The 18,627-nt window shown below is 34.3% G+C and overlaps 1 protein-coding gene across 1 annotated transcript in view; it reads left to right on the forward strand.

Moving 5' to 3' along the window:
• Nucleotides 1–3,949: 3,949 nt before the first annotated feature.
• Nucleotides 3,950–18,627, forward strand: part of LOC118205345 (midnolin-A-like) — a 77,182-nt gene continuing 62,504 nt past the window's right edge. Inside the window, exon 1 of the mRNA XM_085827210.1 lies at nucleotides 3,950–4,287. Coding sequence (XP_085683336.1) covers nucleotides 4,127–4,287 — 161 coding nt within the window. The 5' untranslated portion in view covers nucleotides 3,950–4,126. The remainder of the gene's footprint in view (nucleotides 4,288–18,627) is intronic.

Below are 18,627 nucleotides of genomic sequence, written 5' to 3' on the forward strand. Positions count from 1 at the left end.
ATCTTCATTAAAAATCGTAAAACACCAAATAGAGTTAAAAACCGTTAAAAAAAAACAATTTTTACAATTAAAATTGGAGTTTAAATTAATTAAAATTAGACAGAAAGACAGATTTTTCGGGGCACAAAACTTTTTGCGAAAAGACACTGAAGAAACTTGCAGAAACTGACTTAACTCACTGTACTGCTAAGTTTCAAATGTAAACAAATGGCAGCGTCGTTCAGCTTAGTGGAACTTAAGCAACTTTTTGATAATTCTACAAGTATTGGAAGGAAATTAAATAAAAGCACAAAAACTTTAACCGGAACATAATAAGAACAACATAATTTAATTACTTTCAAAGCAAAAAATGCATAGTTTACTGACATGTATGTATTTACGGGACACCTTGTGCCGTTAATGTTGCGACAAACTTCTGCAGGAGGTAGGGCGCATCATAAGCGTTAATAATTCCACAGGAAATTCCATAGGATTAAGAATTCCATGCTCAGAAACGTCATTGTACGCCACCAGGGGATGCTGTACAGGAGAGTGCTAATGGAAAGTGAGGATTGCCTCATTCGAGCGGTAGGCACCATACTAAGAGCATGGAATGCTACAGAAACGGACAGCAGCTTGTAGACATGCATTTAGTGTATTGAACAGCTGCGGATAATGGACGAGCCGCTGCAAGCATTTATCGAGAACGCTTCTAGGACAGACATCAACCACACTCACAGTTTGTTTGCACGTCTGCATCAAAATTGTTGGAACTACGGATCATTAAGAAGTGGCAGGACAAGTAAGGGCAGGCCACTGTTGACTCGTTCGGCTGTTAGTGAAGAAAGTGCGTTGGATACGGTGGAGTGTAATCCAAGAACCAGCATACGTGCCATTGCCTCTCAATTAAGAATGTCTCCTACCAGTGCCCAGAGTGTCTTGACTGTCGAGTGCTTCTACGCTTTTCGTCTCTAAAGAGTTCAGTTACTGCTCTCCGATGACTATCCTGAACGTGTGCGTTTCGCACAGTGGTTTCTGCAAGAAAGTGCGCGTGATGTTAATTTCCCAGCTTATGTGCTGTTCACGGATGAGGCCCCATTCACTAGGGATGACATGCTCAATCACCACAATCAGCATTTGTGGGCTCAAGAAAACCCCCATGGTGTGCGGCACCACGTAGAGCAACGCTTCAAAGTCAATGTGTGGGCGGGTTTGGTCGGCGACTACTTGGTTGGGCCGTACCTTTTACCATCCACGTTGAATGCCGCGAATTATCTGACCTTTCTGGAGCAATTTCTTCCCGGCTTGCTTGACGATGTTCCACAGAATGTGAGGTGCAACATGCGGTGGTTCCAACATGATGGGGCGCCTGCTCATTTTGGACTGGAAGTTCGTAGATTAGATCATTTCCGCATCGATGAATTGGGCGTGGTGAACCGGTTCCCTAGCCACCACGCTCACCGGATTTATCGAGCCTTGATTTCTTTTTGTGGGGAGCCATCAAAAGTGTCGCGTATCACGATTCTGTTGTGTCTGAAATGGATCTCGTGGCAAGATTCGCCTGCGCAACTGCTACAACCAATGAAACTCTGTGTTTGAACATGCACCGGGAATCAATGGTCCGTCGGTGTCAGGCATGTTTGGCGTCTGATGGTGCAAACTTCCAGCATCTGTTGTAACATTCAAGTTGTCATAGTATTCATGTCCAATAAATGTTTCAAATCACTCTCTCGTTTCCTTTCCCATTTTCGACCTCTGCTACCACTTACCCCTGACATTTCCGGGCATGGGTTCCTATGCGATTCTTAATCCTTATGATGTACCCTACCTCCCCCCAGAAGTTTGTCACAGCATTTACGAGACACCCTGTATATAAATAAAAAAATCTTAGCTCAACATACCGGGTAGAGTGGGTGTATATTTATATACTTTTGGTATGGCCGATAGTAACCAAATATTGAGGTGCACAGCTACATGTTATGGCAGTCCCATATACAAAATTTCACAACGTTCTGAGGCTACTTGTTTTTGAGTTCTCCGAAATACATACATACGTACGTACAGACGTCACGAAAAAAAACCCTCTTCTGAATCCATTTTAAATCTATTTCACGATCCGTTTGAGGAAAAAGAGTCCTTTATTCTGTCCGTACGTGCAGATGTAATGCAAAAACGTTGTTCAAATGGAATCGAGAGCGGTCAAAATGGATATTTTTGTTGAAATACGTTACCCGAAATTTTTCGCAGTCACAGTACTTCCTTTACTTCGTACAAGGAAGTAAAAATTGCTTCTCAAAATGATTAGATGCATTTTAATTTTTTAATACATTTTTATTTGCACAGAAACAGTCTTTTTCCCCCTTCTCTCCGGCCCCCTCTTGCTGGCACTGAAATTAAAGGACGCTCTTGGTATTGTTAAAATCTTGTAGTTTAAATAATTTAAATAGATGAACATTAAGGTATTTGTGAATGGCAATATTTGAAACCAGACTCGAGTGCTACGTGCGACTCTCGCACGAAGAATGTAAATTATTTTTAAATGTTAGAATATGTTTTCTCTTCTTGTTTGTATGTCGCCATTTTTTTGAGTGTTAAATAAAAGTTATTGCTGTGTTTCATCATTGGAGTTGCTTCATTTCGCCAAAGAAGCATCACAGTATCTTAGAATCAAAGAAATGCTTTAATAAAAATAAAAATAAATAAATAAATTTAAAAGAATAAAAACTGATATTATGAGATGCAATTAACACATTGCAACATTCTCCCAACAATCCTCGCCTTCAAATTGAACAATTAAAAATTGATTTATTCAAATTCACATATAAATGTGCTTTTTTTAGAATAGTGTGTGACAAAATTTGTAGGAAATCTAATCATACACATTGCTTACACATTAATTATCCTGCTTTTAGATAGCTGACGAATTACTGTATTTTCAAGATTTTGTGATGAATTGGGTTGAGTTTTCATTTTTGAAACATAACAACAAATCAAATTCCCATCGTGAAAAATGTTTCTGTGAATATTTATCTCATATTTGTATAGTTGAGATGTTGGGGGGGGGGGGGTAAATCTCATTCGAACTCTAATTAGTGTGACTCACACTCTAATCAACAGAAATTGCGCGTAGGATTTAATATAATTGAATTTCGTTATGAATGCATACCAATGGGGGGGGCGGGAGAATTCCGTGCGCGTCCGAAATTATCAAATTCCTGAGTTAGTAGTAATTAAATGTAAGAAGACCTTTCCATAGCATTATAATATGCAATAGTAATGCAGAGAATCCAAAAGAAATTGCCCTTTTTTGCATAGGCCATAGATTAAAATTTAATTAAATTTTTGCCATGCATTTTAATAATTTTTATTACTGAACTTTCGGAACTTTTGCAATAGAAAATTCGTTATTTCCCTTATGCAGTTTTAATTTAATTTCCTCTTCAAATATCGTTTGAAATAAAAGTTCAGAAGAAATGTCGCATATCATGTGCTTTTTAAAAAATAAATGTAATAGGTTTTTTTTTTTTTTTTTTTTTTTTTTTTTTTTTAACCTTTTCCAATACGATATCAATTGACCTTCAAAGGGAACTTCAAGTAAATCTTTTCTTTTAAAGAACTCTCTCATCGTCGCTTCTTAACATCCAATCTGACGTCATATGTGACATTTGAACATAACCCGCCAAAATCGTGTTTGTGGCACGCTCAACTATGCGTGTTGACAAACCCGACTGCAACCTTTTCATATTTGTTTGATAAGAAAGATTCAATTACAAAACGCTCGCAGAACAGTGGTTAACTCCTTTCTGCATAGCAGCTTTTCTGCTCTGAGAGCTTTCGACAACACGAACTTCGACTTTTGCATTTGGCGCGAAAGTTTTGGCGACGAAAACCACAGAGTATCTGAGAGTAGTTTAACAACCGGCAACCCTGTCTCTGTGACGTAATCACGAGATACTACGAGGTGTGTGGGTGCCGAACAACTAACTGAACTGAGCAAAAGCGTGGAGGAACGTTGAATTCCCCTTTTCAAATAGCAATTTCCTCTCATCGTAGAAGGTTGGCATTGGCAACTGTGTCTGCCGACGCCGACTGACAACACTGCTTTGTTCTGTACTTCGAACGCTGTGTTCGAACTTCTAGCGGTGGGATGGCTGAAATAAATAATCAAACTGTTTATGTGCAACCTACTACAGGGGGTCGCATCGAAGTTTCTTTACCCCCAGATAGTAGCGTCAGCAACCTGAAGTTAATCGTGGCAAAAAGACTTAAAATTCCCAAAGACAAAATCGTACTACTGCATAAAAACAAGTAAGACTATTATATAACATTAATTTTCTTTCATTCTTATATTTTTGTTCATTTTATACATATTCTTCTCTTTCTTACTTTGTATAGCTCATTCATAATTTTTCTTTGATCTTAGCAACCTTTTTTCTAGTTTTGTAAATAGTAAAAACAAAAATTTTCACTTTCGATTTCGATTTTGTTGAACAAAATTCTTTATTCTGTTTGTTAAATGTTCAGAACTGCATGAATTTGTTATTCATTTCGTAGCTTTACAAATATCTTCTTATTCTTTCATATTATCTTAAAATTGCCGAGAATTTTGTTTTATATCTTGTTGGAACCCAGGCTGTTGTCCTAGGAAAAGTATTGATCGAAGGTTATAACTTTCACGAAAAAGATTTCGTCCCAAATTGAACTGCGCAGGCGCATTTAATCTTAGTCCCACTTTTTTAAGTGATTCGATATGTAATAACAGTTTTAAAGTACCCTTATATTAGTTGTGCATTAAAATTAAAGCAGTGTTCAATGCAAGATGCGGATGTTACTGCAAAATATTTCAAATTTTTCCTACGAAATCGTCTGCTACTTTAGCAGAGTTGAGAATCACTTTTGCTGTACTTGAGCTGTGATGGTTAATATTTAAATCGCTGTTCTTCGTATCATATAAATGCAATTTTTTTTCTGATTAATTACTTTGTAACTGCGTTTAGTTTTCTTTTTTGTAAGCTTAAAACTGCGCTTCTTTGAAAGTAATGGCCTGACTGTAATTCTAAACAGTTTTAATTATAAAAGTTGTATTTCGATTTCGATATTTTTGTTTTGTTCAAAGGGGCTATTGGTACTTCATTTAAAATTTATTATGTGTTGCAAAGTTAGCTGGTGAAAATATGTCGGTTCGTTTAAATAGTTATCTTATCTTTGTTTAAATAGTTAGTGTAATTTAATAAAGAGTGAAAATTATGAAAAGTTAGGTGCAATTATATATGGTTTTTAATTAATAATAAGTTCTAAAATATTCATTTTGATTTCTTAAATTTTGAAACTAAAAAACCGATTTTAAAACACAAAGTGTGGAATTGAATGGAATGTAAGTGTATTAACTGATTATTAATTATTCTTGAGCAAATGAAACGATTTCAGATCATGCAGAAATTTCGTTTACAGCTTCCGGTAAAAAAAAAATTATATGAAGTTTAAACTGAAAAGAAAGAACCTAGTTCTCTAGAATTAATTCAAGCACTAATCACGAATATGAATGATTATTTTATGTTAATTAGGCCTTTTAAGTTTTAATTTTGTGATTATAAATGCGTTTAAGAACAAGGAAGTTTTCCTGTGTTTTAGATGAGTGTGTTGTCGCTTCCCTCTTTGTCCTTGGCCTTGAATTAAAATGGCAACGAATTAAAATGTCATCTGAAGATATTGCTTTGTTTACATACATAATAAGATCAAGTGATGATTTAGATTCGAGTTAAAATTCTTGATCGATGTATGTGTTTCGTTTCGATCCAGTTCTTATATTCTCCCTAAATAATAACTGAAATTCCCCCCCAGCCCCGGAGGAGAGAAATTAAACAGAAAAAAAAAAAAAAAAAAAATTAACATTCGAAGTGAAATAAGTTGCAAATCTTTTTAAAAATCTCTTTTCTTTCTTTTTTTTTCGATTTAAAAAAACTTTTAAATGATAAAAATGTTTTCCTCGCTAGAAAAAAAATTAGTTTAATTTTTTTATGAGGATTTTCATGTATTCTAGCTTATTTGATACATTTTTTAATGTAAATTAATTTTTTTTGAGTAAAATTTTTATTTATTTTTTTTCCCTTTTCCCATATGTTGAACTGTCCATAGTGGTTTTCAGTTTTTTTTTTTGCAAGCTTCATTAAGATGCCGGCACACTCGTATGAAGATCTTTATTTAAGTGAATAGTGGCATACTTGCTTAAAGGTTCCGTCATCGCTATGAAATATTCGGGGTGGCGAGACATGAATATACCCTTTTTTTTTTTATTCTGTGGAGTAAAGAATAGATCCAACAGCGTATGACTACGGACTTAAGATGAAAAGTCATTACAGTTACCATGAATTTAGTGATGTTTAGTTTAGTTTAAATCAGGGTTTCTTAAACTGTGGGTCGTTGGGGGCGCGGGACCTGCAGCAGGGGGTCACCAAAACTTTTAGCAGTTTTGATTTTTCTTTAACTTATTACACAAAATATTTTTACACAATTTATCTGAAAATAGATAAAGATAAGACAATAAAGACAAACAAACAAAAAAAAAAAAAAAAAAAAAAAAAAAAAAAAAAAAAAACGAAAACGTTTCGACGCGTTCTTTTTATAACTAATACATTTAATTTCCTTGCTTTGCACGTTACGCTGCCATTTCATCTGTTACTTATTAAAAATGTTCACATTGTTCTATGTCTTAAAATTACAAATTAGAGTTAGTGATGTAAAACTGCAATAGTATATTAAAGCACAAGTGAAAAAAATTGACACTTTCACTGACGCGTGTGTCGGAGTTTCGCAATACTTATGGGGGTCCCACAAAATTTCTGGAAGTATTATGGGGTTCTGGGGGTCGCGAAAAAATCTCAGTGATAAAAGGGGGTCGCGACTGGAAAAAAGTTTAAGAAACCCTAGTTTAAATGAAGTGCAGCAAAAATTTTGTATAATTTAATAGGTCGTACGAGGAAGTCATATGGTGATCAGATTTTTTTCGCTCTCTTTCTTTTCCCTCGTGAATCTTCCAGTTATGATTAATGTATGGAGAGACATTAGGCATTTTTTAAAAGTAGGAGAGATGAAAAATGAGGAATGCCCTCGCCGGGATTCGAACACGAACATCTCGAATACGCGCCGACTTTGCTGATCACTACACCACAAAGGCAGGCTAAGAAGGCGGGAGAAATGCCTTACATACTCCCCCTTTTAAAGGGCGACAACATTATATTTAAAGAAATTAGATAATGAAGTATCTGCATGAATATAAGTATGTTTCTGGCACTGTGAAAAAACAACGGTACCTAGAAACATCAAATTTTGAATAACGTAGTCCTCCACTCGAATATGGGCATCTGGAAGCCGGAATTTGGAATTTGTTTTATGATCGATTTCATATTTTGTAAAAATTTAACGAATTTGTGATTAACAAACTCAACGATTTTAAAGCGAGCAACAGCAACATTGTACGGGAAAAAAAAAAAAATCATTTTTATCTCCAGCACGAGAAACTCTGTATCGGAAATCCTAAAAATATGCTCTTTTTAAATTATTTTGTGATACTGCTATTGAATTTAATTTTACGGTTTAAGTGTTAAGAACCTGATGTTTAATAAATAAGGTAACATACAAAACGTTAAAAAAAAGGTTCCTTTGTGGAGTAATATAAAATCTGAAACCTTTCAGATTATTATTATTTTTTTAAATTTTTATTTATTTATTCAATCCGGTTATTGCCTCATTTAAACGCATTTATTGTTCTTAGAGACATTTAAATATCTTTCTTGCTTTTCCTCTTTCTCCAAGTCGAAAAAAGTATTTTTTCAAAGCAAGTGTGAGTTATTTCCAATCAGTTGCCAAATCAGACGCCTAAATGTCTTTTCTTTATTTTTTGAATTATAATTGTGCGTTGCTTATTCGTGTAACAGAATGGATTGTTTAAATGCAAAAATAAAAATTCCCGCCATTTTGTTTTTTTACGTCTAAGGAATTTTATTTGAAATGTAATTAATTCCATGATTTTTTTTCAAACAATGCAGTTATTGACCCAATTAAACGCATTTATTCTTCTAGAGACATTTAAATCATTTAAAGAGAATAATCCTTACATTTCTTGTTTCTCCTAACCGAAAAAAGTGTTTTTTCAAAAACAAGTGCAAGTTATTTCCAATCTGTTGCCAGTTCAGACACCGTAATGTCTGTTGTTTATTTCTTAAAATATAACAGTGCGTTGTTTATTCGTGTAACATAGTAGATCGTTTAATAAATGCTTAATTTGTAACTTCTGTGTTTTTAAATGGCAATAAGATTTTTTGTCGTTTGAAATAAACCTTTCGTGTTTAAAAGAACTGAGATGATCCTGTCAGAAAGCATGATGGATGTTGAACACGAAGATTCTGTCTGGCCAAGCGCATAGTGGGAAAGGTGATAGTCTTCAGAAGCGTTTAAAACACAACTGATTGTGAAAGAAGACGGAAGAATCTTGCGAAATGAAATTACTACTTCGTCAGAAAAGCAGCTGTAAGAGCTACAATTGTTGGCAGATTTGACCGGGTAAATCTCCGCAGATCAATACATGCTAAAAACTCCGCTCTTCAACATTGATCTGACACCACTTCAGTTTCTGTTGCAGAGAAAAAGAAAATTATAGCGAATTTGTACCTGACCAAGACCTGTATGACCATTAAAGTAAGCTTGAAGATACGTATCGTAAATTGAGTCAGTAGTTTCCTTAGATCTACATCTGTTCGCGTAAATTATTCAGATTATCTGGATTCTGAAAATAAGATTCCAAGCTTTTTTGTATTATTTTGTTGAGCAATGCCAGTTCTTTGGTTCTTCGTATACGTTTGTTGCATTTGCGACTGTATATGTAAACCTCTAAATTCAGGCAGTTCTGGTCCTAGCGGCTGAACAGACTGAAGATTCTTTTATGAAGTTCTGTATGAAAACATCTTTTATTAGGTGGCAAGCCCTAATTTTTTTAGGAGGGGGTGAGAAAGGGGAGTCTGTCATATTAACAAATCTAATTCATTTTACTATTTCGAAAGAATAATTGCCAGGTATTTTGGCAGTTATCATATAGCAATTGTGCAAATCAAGATATTTTTCAGTAAATGGAACGATGCCAATGTCTGCTCTAAAATACTTTTATTTCTGCAACAGTAATAACTGAAATTCTCATATGTGTCATAAAACAAGCTACTGTTATATGCTAATTTCTAGTTTTATCGGTAGGGGGCGTTCCTATTGGCCATAATCAATTATACGCCGAAATGTGTGGTTATCGATCTTGCTAGGGATATATTGTATCAGTGACGCTGAAGAGGTCCTCATTGCTGTCCCCTCCCCTACGCGAAAACTGTGGGTTTGAGGTAACCCGTTGACTCATTTTACGGTGTGGGATGAGGAGGAGGCTGGGGAGAAGGATGGGGGTGGATCGAAATGACTCGGTGAGTGTGATTTGCACTCGTGTAGGCATGAGGGGGGAAAAGGATGAAAGAAAAAATTCGATGACTTCTTTTTCCCGCCTTCAAAGAGTCCGGTATCGTGATAGAATTTTTGTTGCTGTTTGTTTACGTATTTTTATTGCTGAAGTAGGCAGACTTTCTGGAGCGTTTTTATTCGAAAGTAAAGAAAAATCTGATATTCCTCTTGGTGTGAGTGTCTGGTTTGAAAAGAAGTGTGGGTGTTAGTAGATGTACCGGTAATTGACGGTTTTTCTGTATGGTACAGACGTGTAAATTATTTCTAGGATTTTTTTTTTTTTTTTTTTTTTTTTTTTTACAGAGATCAGAAAGCTATGCCATTATTTGCAACTTTATATCAACATTGTATAGTTAGATACATTGCAAAAGAATCTCTTAAAAAATTTTTATAAACTTTGCCACTCTCGATTTTCTGGGCATGTCGGGCAAGCAGGTCACGTATATTTGAAAAACACAGATAATCCAAACTGTCAATTTTCATGCATATTATGCGTATTTATTTTTTTAAAATAATCAGTCGTTTTACGTTACTTTGTTTTTTGAGATGTTTAAATATTTGTCGAATACCACTGCGAATTTTTCCAAGTACTATTTTATTATTGTATTCGAATCCCCTCTGGTCGACGAAACTAATAAGAGTTTCAGCAGACGACATTGCTATCTCGGGAGTGATGGAATTATTAATATCTTCTTCGCTTGTATTTTCAGTGTTATTCTCTCTTTGCCCCATCTGTTCTTGGGATATTTGATCTAATATTTTGTTTTAATAACAAAACAACTTTCTTGCGCTTAGTACTTGTAGCGTATTCTTTATTCATTCTTTTTAAAAATTTTTAAATGAATAAGAAGAAAATATGCACGAAAATGCGTACGAAACAACAACCAAAAAAAAAAAAAAAAAAAGTTTCAGGTTTCATATAGCGCCCGAAGTTTTTTTTTTTTTTTTTTTAACGTTTTATGTGTTACTTTTATCTATTAAAAGTCATGTTCTTCGCACTTAAACCGTAAAATTAAATTCAACAACAGTATCAGAAAATAATTTTAAAAGAGCATATCTTTAGAATGTCTTGATACACGGTCTCGTGCGCTGGAGATAAAAAACAAATTTTTTTTTTTCGTACAGTGTTGCCATTGCTCGCTTTAAAATCGTTGGGTTTGTTGATAAAAAAAATTGTTAAAATTTTATAATATATGAAATACATAATAAAACAAATTCTAAATTCAAATTTCGGGCTTCCATGTGGCTTCGTTCGGTGGAGGACTACGTTATTCAAAATTCGATGTCTCTAGGTACCGTTGTTTTTTCACATTCCGAGAAACATACATACATTCATGCAGATTCTTATTATTTAATTTCTTTAAATATAATGCAGGGCTCTAATATTTGGTGGCAACAACTTGAATAGTAAAACGCCATTTTATAGTAGGCGACGCAAAAGCCAAAACGAAATTAATAGCTTTTCTAGCTTTAAAATAAAAAATAAAATAAAATAAGCAGTGATAAGCGAAAAGATGCCTTCTACTGAGGCTAAGCACATAACTGTAATAAGAAATTTATTATCTTCAGTAGATGTAGGCATAGGCCCGCAAGCATCTACATTAACCGTACTAAAGACTTCAGATATCACTGGTACGATTACCAACGGTGCTTTTTTTCTGTCATTTGCTTTTCCTACACGTTGACAAGAGTCGCAAGTTTTAACGAATTCCTCAATGTCTTGATAACAATTTGGCCAGAAAAAATGTCTTAATAACCCGTGTGCATACGCAGAAAGTATTGTACGAGGTAATCGTTGAAACTAAACGTAAAAACGCTGTTTAGCTTTTTTGAGCGTGCTGGGACTGACTATAAATTTTTAATCTAAGGTGAGGTATCTAATTAATTTATTATTGCAAAGCTATGTTTAGTCTTTGCGGAGCGGGGTATTTAAAATCCGTCGATCTTAAAAGTTTCGTGAGTGGTTCATGGTAGGTAAAAAGAAGAATCCCAGTTTTGTGTGTCAAAACTCTGATAGCACTGGTCAAACATTTATTATCACGAGCTATTCTCTGAGTTGTATCGAACTTTGGAAAAACTGTGCTTAAGGCTGTATCTATCGAAGACACTCTCCGCAGAATGGATTGTATTACTATCAACAGTTAGAAGATTGCTACTGTCAGCTTATTGGGGAAAGGTTGTAAGAGAGATTGAGTGTTATTTGTGCTAAACTACTAAAGTACAGTAAGACCCCGCTTAAACCTGTTTCGTTTAGCGCTGTTTCGGTTTAGCGCTCTTTTATTTCAACCCGGGGATTCCACGAAATCGCTCGCAGCATACGGGGATTCCCCGAAATATTATGCAGCGATAGGTTTCAAATACATATCCGAAAGAGTGTACTTGTATTTCTTGTTTGGTGCGGTATTGTACAGACATATTTTGAAGGGGTAAATGTGGAAGATGTCGAAGAAATAATTCAAGAAGCAGCGGCTAGTCTTTCTAATGATTAGCTCAAGGAATTAACTGAACAAGAAGAAAACAAAAATGTTGACAGCAGTGATTCAGAAGAAGAGCAAAAAGAACTTTCGATGGCGTTTGTAAAAAGGAGTTTGTCTACCATAACTGAAATAATGGATCAGTTCATTGAAAATGATCCGAATTTTGACAGGAGCTCAAAAGTAAGGCGTGGTGGTAGAGATGCTCTATCCGTTTATGAAGAACTTTTAAGAGAACAACGCAAAAGAAAAAGGCAAACAACATTAGATGCTTTTGTCACAAAAAGGCAGAACACTGAAAACGCGGAAGGCTAACTAAATATGACTGACTGAGAATTTTATTTGTTTTTTTTTTTTTTTTAAGAATATTCGTTTTGTTATTTATATTTTGTTTTTATTTTTGCAAGAAATAATAATGTGGTATTAATTTGGGCTTTAAGAAATAAATGTTTGGTTTTATTTTTATTAAAAAAACATACTTTTTAAATTTTATACCTAACCAATTTCCTAGCCATCTTCCCCTAACCCCAGTATTTACATGTAAAGATAGCCTCGTTTAGCGCTGTTTCGCATTACGCTCTACTTTGATGGAACGTATCCCCCGCGTTAAGCGGGGTCTTACTGTAATTTCTGTCTTGTAGCTAAAATCCGCCAATTCAAGTTTCGCAAGAAATCGCCAAACTCGGATTGCCGGATTTTAGGCAGATCATTTGGCAACATTTGGGGCCGGTCCTTGTATAATTGGGTATTGTAATTGTATAACTGTAATTGATCCTATATGTAACTGTAACTGTATCCGGTCCTCATATCGGCTGGAGAAAAACTATATAAGACCGGGAGAGCATCAGTTTCTCAGTAGTAGTTGTTTAGTTCAGCGTGAGTTCGGAGTATTGAGATATCTCCGCCTTAGCTTCGCTCTTTAGATGCGCTTTGAGTTACGAATTTTAAAAATCTTATTCTACATACATGTTTTTTATTGAACGCATATATAAAATTTTGTTTGAATCCCTTGACACACACAGGCAAAGGCTATTTTAGTTTTGTGTGGAGAATTTAAGAGATTCAAGGACTTTTCAGAACTCAGTTTCCAGAAAATTTTTAATTCGCCGATCTCTAGTGTTTTTATCTTAAAAAAAAAATAAATAAATAAACAAAAAAAAAAAGTGGCAAAAAATCTCCTGACACACACACAGGCAAAGCCTATTTTAGTTCTGTGTGGAGAATTCAAGAGATTCAAGGACTCTTTAGGATTTAATTTCCAGAAAATTTTTAATCATAAAAATTCAATGAACAAAAAATGGCAAAAGATTCCCTGATACACACAGGTAACGCTTATTTTATTTTTGTGTAGAGAATACAAGAAATTTTGAGGACTTTTTAGGTTTCATTTTCCAGAAAATTCAGAATTCGCCCATCTCGAGTGTTTTTATCTTAAAAGATAAATAAACAAAAAAAAGTGGCAAAAAGTCTCCTGACACACACAGGGAAAGCCTATTTTAGTTCTGTGTGGAGAATTCAAGAGATTCAAGGACTTTTCAGGATTCAATTTCCAGAAAATTTTTATCATAAAATTAAATGAATTAAAAAATGGCAGAAGATTCCCTGATACACACAGGTAACGCTTATTTTATTTTTGTGTAGAGAATACAAGAAATTTCGAGGACTTTTTAGGTTTCATTTTCCAGAAAAATTAAAAATCGCCCATCTCGAGTGTTTTTATCTTAAAAGATAAATAAATAAAAAATGGCAAAAAATCCCATGCGCAATGAATGTAACGGAGAACTCATCTTACCAAGCTCCATTCGCCGTAGGTAAAAAGCAAAACCCCCACGCTTTCCATTCCATTCGACCTTGCATACCACGATGGAGGACGCTAACCTTCCTCTCGGCCCGCCCCAGGCCCTCTCGGCGGAAACGCCGCTGAATCACGAAGGCCTGCCTGTCTCCATCTCTCTGATCCATCCCCCCATCTCTAAATCCCCCTTCGCATTTCCCGCGTTGTATTACGCCGAGCTCTCTAATGAGATTAAGATTCCCTGCCTAGAATTAGGAAATCGATTTTAGCTTGTGTGGGCACTTTTTCCGGATACGCTCCCCTTATCTTTTGTCTGATGTGTCGTATGTGCTTCGAATTCACGTGGAGTGCCTCTCTTATAGCTGTTGCCACGTCAAATAGTGAAAAAGATACCATAAAGATATCGGTAATTGGGAAAGAACACCATATTGTGGTTATTAAAACACAAATCACTTCGAAGATTGCTTTTGGATTGTGTTCCTGTTTGTTAACTGTCAGATTTTATTTGGTACATCGAATATTTTAATTTAAAAAAATTGCTTAAGGAAATATCTCTTGAAAGATTCTATTGGTTTAGTTTATGCAATGAATCAAGTAAGATTAAATTCCCACCCTTCAATAATTTTAGTATGTGACGTTTATTTGTAAAATAAATTTTATACGGAACCTACGTAAAGAAAGCTTTAATTAGTAATTTATTGTTTAATTTACTAAAGATATTTTTACAAAAAAATAAACTTCGTTCTATTACGCACTTAGTTGACCTGAAGCAATTGTCAGCGTTAAGTGACTTAAACCACTCTTGCCCGATCTGAAGAAACATCTAATTTCAGAAAACGTATATAAGTTGAATTTCGTCAATTAAAAAATTAAACTAATAAATAAATTTAGCATTTCCGCATATTAAGTAATTAATCGTAGGTGCATTTTTTGCCTGACTAAAAAATGTTGTTCAGAAATATGGTATGTTGGTTTGTAGATTCATTACGTTTATTTCGAAGCCTCCCAGGTGCTCCAGGTGTTTATTTCGACTCCTGACCTCCCAGGTGCTAGCCGGACTTGCTTCCAGTTACACCACGAAAGCATGCGGACAGATTTAATTAAACACTGGAAGCCTATCTATTAAGGAAGATATGCCTTCATGGAGGATATTCTAAGGAAAATTGGCTTATGTTCATAAAGCCACGAAGAGAAACACCATAAAAAATACAAAATGCTCATATGCCAGCCGTTCGCCAGAATCCGAATGCTTCCAGATGCCCATATTCGGAAGAGGATTACGTTATTCAAAATTTGATGGCTGTAGGTACCGTTGTTTTATCACAATGCGAGAAACATACATACATTTATGCAGATTCTTCATTATTTAATTTCTTTAAATATAACACAGGGCGATAATATTTGGTGGCAACAGTTTCAAAAGTGATACGGACATTTATAGTGAATCGACGCAAAATGCCAAAACGAAACTATTAGCTCTTCTGAGCTAACGCTCCTTTCGGCTAATATTTTCTTATTACTTGCATAAATCATGTGTAGAATTAATTTCAAAGAAATGTTTGGTAGAAATCATGAGCAGATTTGCTTTATTCTTCCCTGTTATATCCAACATTTCAACTTTCGAATGATCCTTCCTTGAAGCCTTTTAGGTAAAGTAATATTCACTATCCAACAATACAGATGAATTTTCGCTCAATTGCTAGCATAGATAAATACCGCCGTAGAAGCAAATATCTGCGCATGTGCAGTTTTGAGCACTGATGCATTGAATTTTTACTGTTTGGAAGATGATTGAAAAATTTTGTATTGCATCGACTGGCAGCAATTTCAACATCGTACCTTTGTTATGATCATTTTTTGTTAGCTGAATGGGGTTCTGCTGTTGTCAAGAACAGTAACATGAGGTGTGTGAAAAAAAAAAAGAAGCTAGCAATTTGATCCTTCCGAATTCCTAGCTTTCGGCAACGCTTTACGAAAGTTTTTTGACCTCTGCCGAAAAGGGTGCCAAGTTAAAACGTAAACAAAAGGTCGTTCCTATTGTTTCCATTCATTAAGCGGTGCAAATTTAGTTTAACAAGAAGAATTTCTCCTTGCAAACTGAAAAAAAAATTTTTTTCCAAATAAAAATAAATTAATTAATAAATGTTACGTTTGTAAAATGTAAAATAAAATTTGAAAGCTTTCAGGTTTTATATTACGCTTAAACAAGCTGTTTTTTTTTTTTTTTTTTTTTTTTTTTTAATTTTTCCCATTTACAGACACGTACACGTTTCAAGAGCATTTGGGCCAACGTCACATTGGGCTAAAAATATTTAAAAAGAGCATATCTTAAGAGTTTCCGATAGACAGTTTCGCGTGCTGTAAATAAAAATGTTCTATTCGAGTGTTGCCACTGCTTGCTTTGAAATCGTTGAGTTTTTCAACAAAAAGTTGGCTCAAGTTTCACAAAATATGAAATAGACAATAAAAAAAATCCAAATTCGTCCGTCCAGAGGCCCATGTTCGGGTGGAGGATTACGTTATTCAAAATTTGATGGCTCTAGGTAACATTGCTTTTTCACAGTGTGAGAGACATACATACATACATGTATATACTTCACTATTTAGTTTCTTTAACTATAATAATTTTAAAAAGTACTTTTTAGAATAATTTCGACATAGTGAATAGCATCTCGTTTTAAAATATTAGCCACCGGTATAATTTTAAAGAAATGTTTTAATAAATACATACTTTCAGTAAGTGTAATGGTAACTCGTTTTAAAATTTAAGCATCGCTAAAATCTTGACCAGAAATTAGAGATAGGGAAAACCCCTCTTAGATGGGCTCGGATCAGAAACGTTCGATGGCTGAAACCGATCGATTTCTTATGACTCACCGCTCACTAATAATAACCTTGATGAGAAAGATCCGGAACGAGGGGTGAATCCAAAGCTGTTAACGAGGATGGAGCGAGGGAGTCGAACGAGCCGTGGGATCGAGAGCGGTTAGCGAGGCTGGAACGCAGAGTTAAAAGTATCCAGTGAGCTGTGGGATTGGAAGAATCAATTCAATCAAACGCTAACTTCTTTTTCTTTAACTAATTTTATTTCAACTGTAGTTTTGTGATTCTCTAAAACGTCCTTTCTACATAGAACCAATAATAAAATTCTAAAAAGAATTTAAAAGTTTGGGAATGATAAAAATTAAACTCATTTTTAATATAGGAGGATAAATATTCTTTTATCCATAGCAGCTCTCTGTTCCTGGCACTCTTCCAACCAGAGCTCTCTGTTCCTGGCACTCTTCCAACCAGAGCTCTCTGTTCCTGGCACTCTTCCAACCAGAGCTCTCTGTTGCTGGCACGCTTCCAACCAGAGCTGTCAGTGAACTGTAAAAGAGCTACAGCTCTCTTTTCTGGAATCAGAGTAAATTCGCTCACGTCAGTTAATCGGTTCTTTGAATCAGCTCCGGAAATTAATTGCGACGAAAAAAAAAATTAAATCGCGATTATATCCGGCACCTTTAGGTGTTTAGTGTAGACATAAACATGTTTAGGTTTAATTAGAGTTTGATGTACAACCATCGTTGCTGCTTTGGCTTATGTCTAATAAATGAATTCTTTGCAAGTTTTTCAAGTAATTAAATGCTTTTCAAATGGAATCCTTGTGGCTTAAGCCATAAAATGTCATTAAATAGCCAAATGCAATTAATTGAGTTATTTATATATAGAGAGAGAAGGTGTAAACTAAAAATACAAGAAATATACCACATCGCAGCTTTATACAAAAATTAAATTTACTTTGTTTAAATAAATTCCATTCTTGCGCGTTGATATGGTTGCCTTGGCTATTGATTGAAACAAACTTCCAGAGATTTTACATTTAATCCTAAGCTGACTATTGCCCAGATGGAATCGTTTGGTTAAGTAATTACAGGTTAGGAGATTAAATAGCGTTACCAAGCGACTTTCAGGCTGGTCGTTTTACACTTTTCCTCCGCCTAATTAATAGCAGTACATTTCCACAGCTATTGACGGGAATTCTGCCGAAAAATTGCAAAATGGTGAAGATAAGGGTAGCAGCTATTATAGCAATAATTTAACATTTAATATATTAAGGAGTATTAATTGAAAATTTTAAATTAAGCGAGAGTTTTATAAAGAGTTCGGTTTTAATTCAAAGGCATGCAATTAAGTAATTAAATTGAAAGCACTAATAAATGTTTATCAAAATTAATTCATTAGAAAGATTTTGGATTTAATATTTAATAAAATTTGAGAGAGTTACGTGACAAATAATCAGTTAAATGACCCCAGGAGAAATATTATAAATAAAATGCAACTTTTATTAAATAATTAAATGATAAATTTGAAAATGGAAATATTATTATTTAAAATAGACTTGTAACTTTTTATAATTTTTAGTAAATGTTTATAATTATTATATACGGATAATTAAGTAGAGCTTGACAGTGGAAATATTAAAATGCTGCTTTAAGCTGAAATCGAAGTTTGAGGAAGACATTATACGGGCCTTTTTTGAAAAATATAGTAAATATTTATTACTTATAAGCTAAGGATGATTAATTACCACTACCGAAATATTCTTTCTAACTGAAACTGAAATATGAGTGAATTAATAATAACTGAAATATGAAGAATAATAATAAATGAAACCTAAATGGAACTGAAATATGAGTAAATTAATTAATAACTGAAATATGAATGAATAATAACAACTGAAATATAAATGAAACTGAAATATGAGTGAATTAATAATAACTGAAATATGAATAAATAATAATAACAACTGAAATATAAATGAAACTAGAATACAAGTTAATTAATAATAACTGAAATATGAGTGAATAATAATAACTGAAATTTAAATGAAACTGTAATATGAGT

The sequence above is a fragment of the Stegodyphus dumicola genome, chromosome 11 (genome assembly GCF_044657685.1).
Source record: "Stegodyphus dumicola isolate Sdum_Otavi_A_Nest chromosome 11, ASM4465768v1".
NCBI lineage: Eukaryota > Metazoa > Arthropoda > Arachnida > Araneae > Eresidae > Stegodyphus > Stegodyphus dumicola.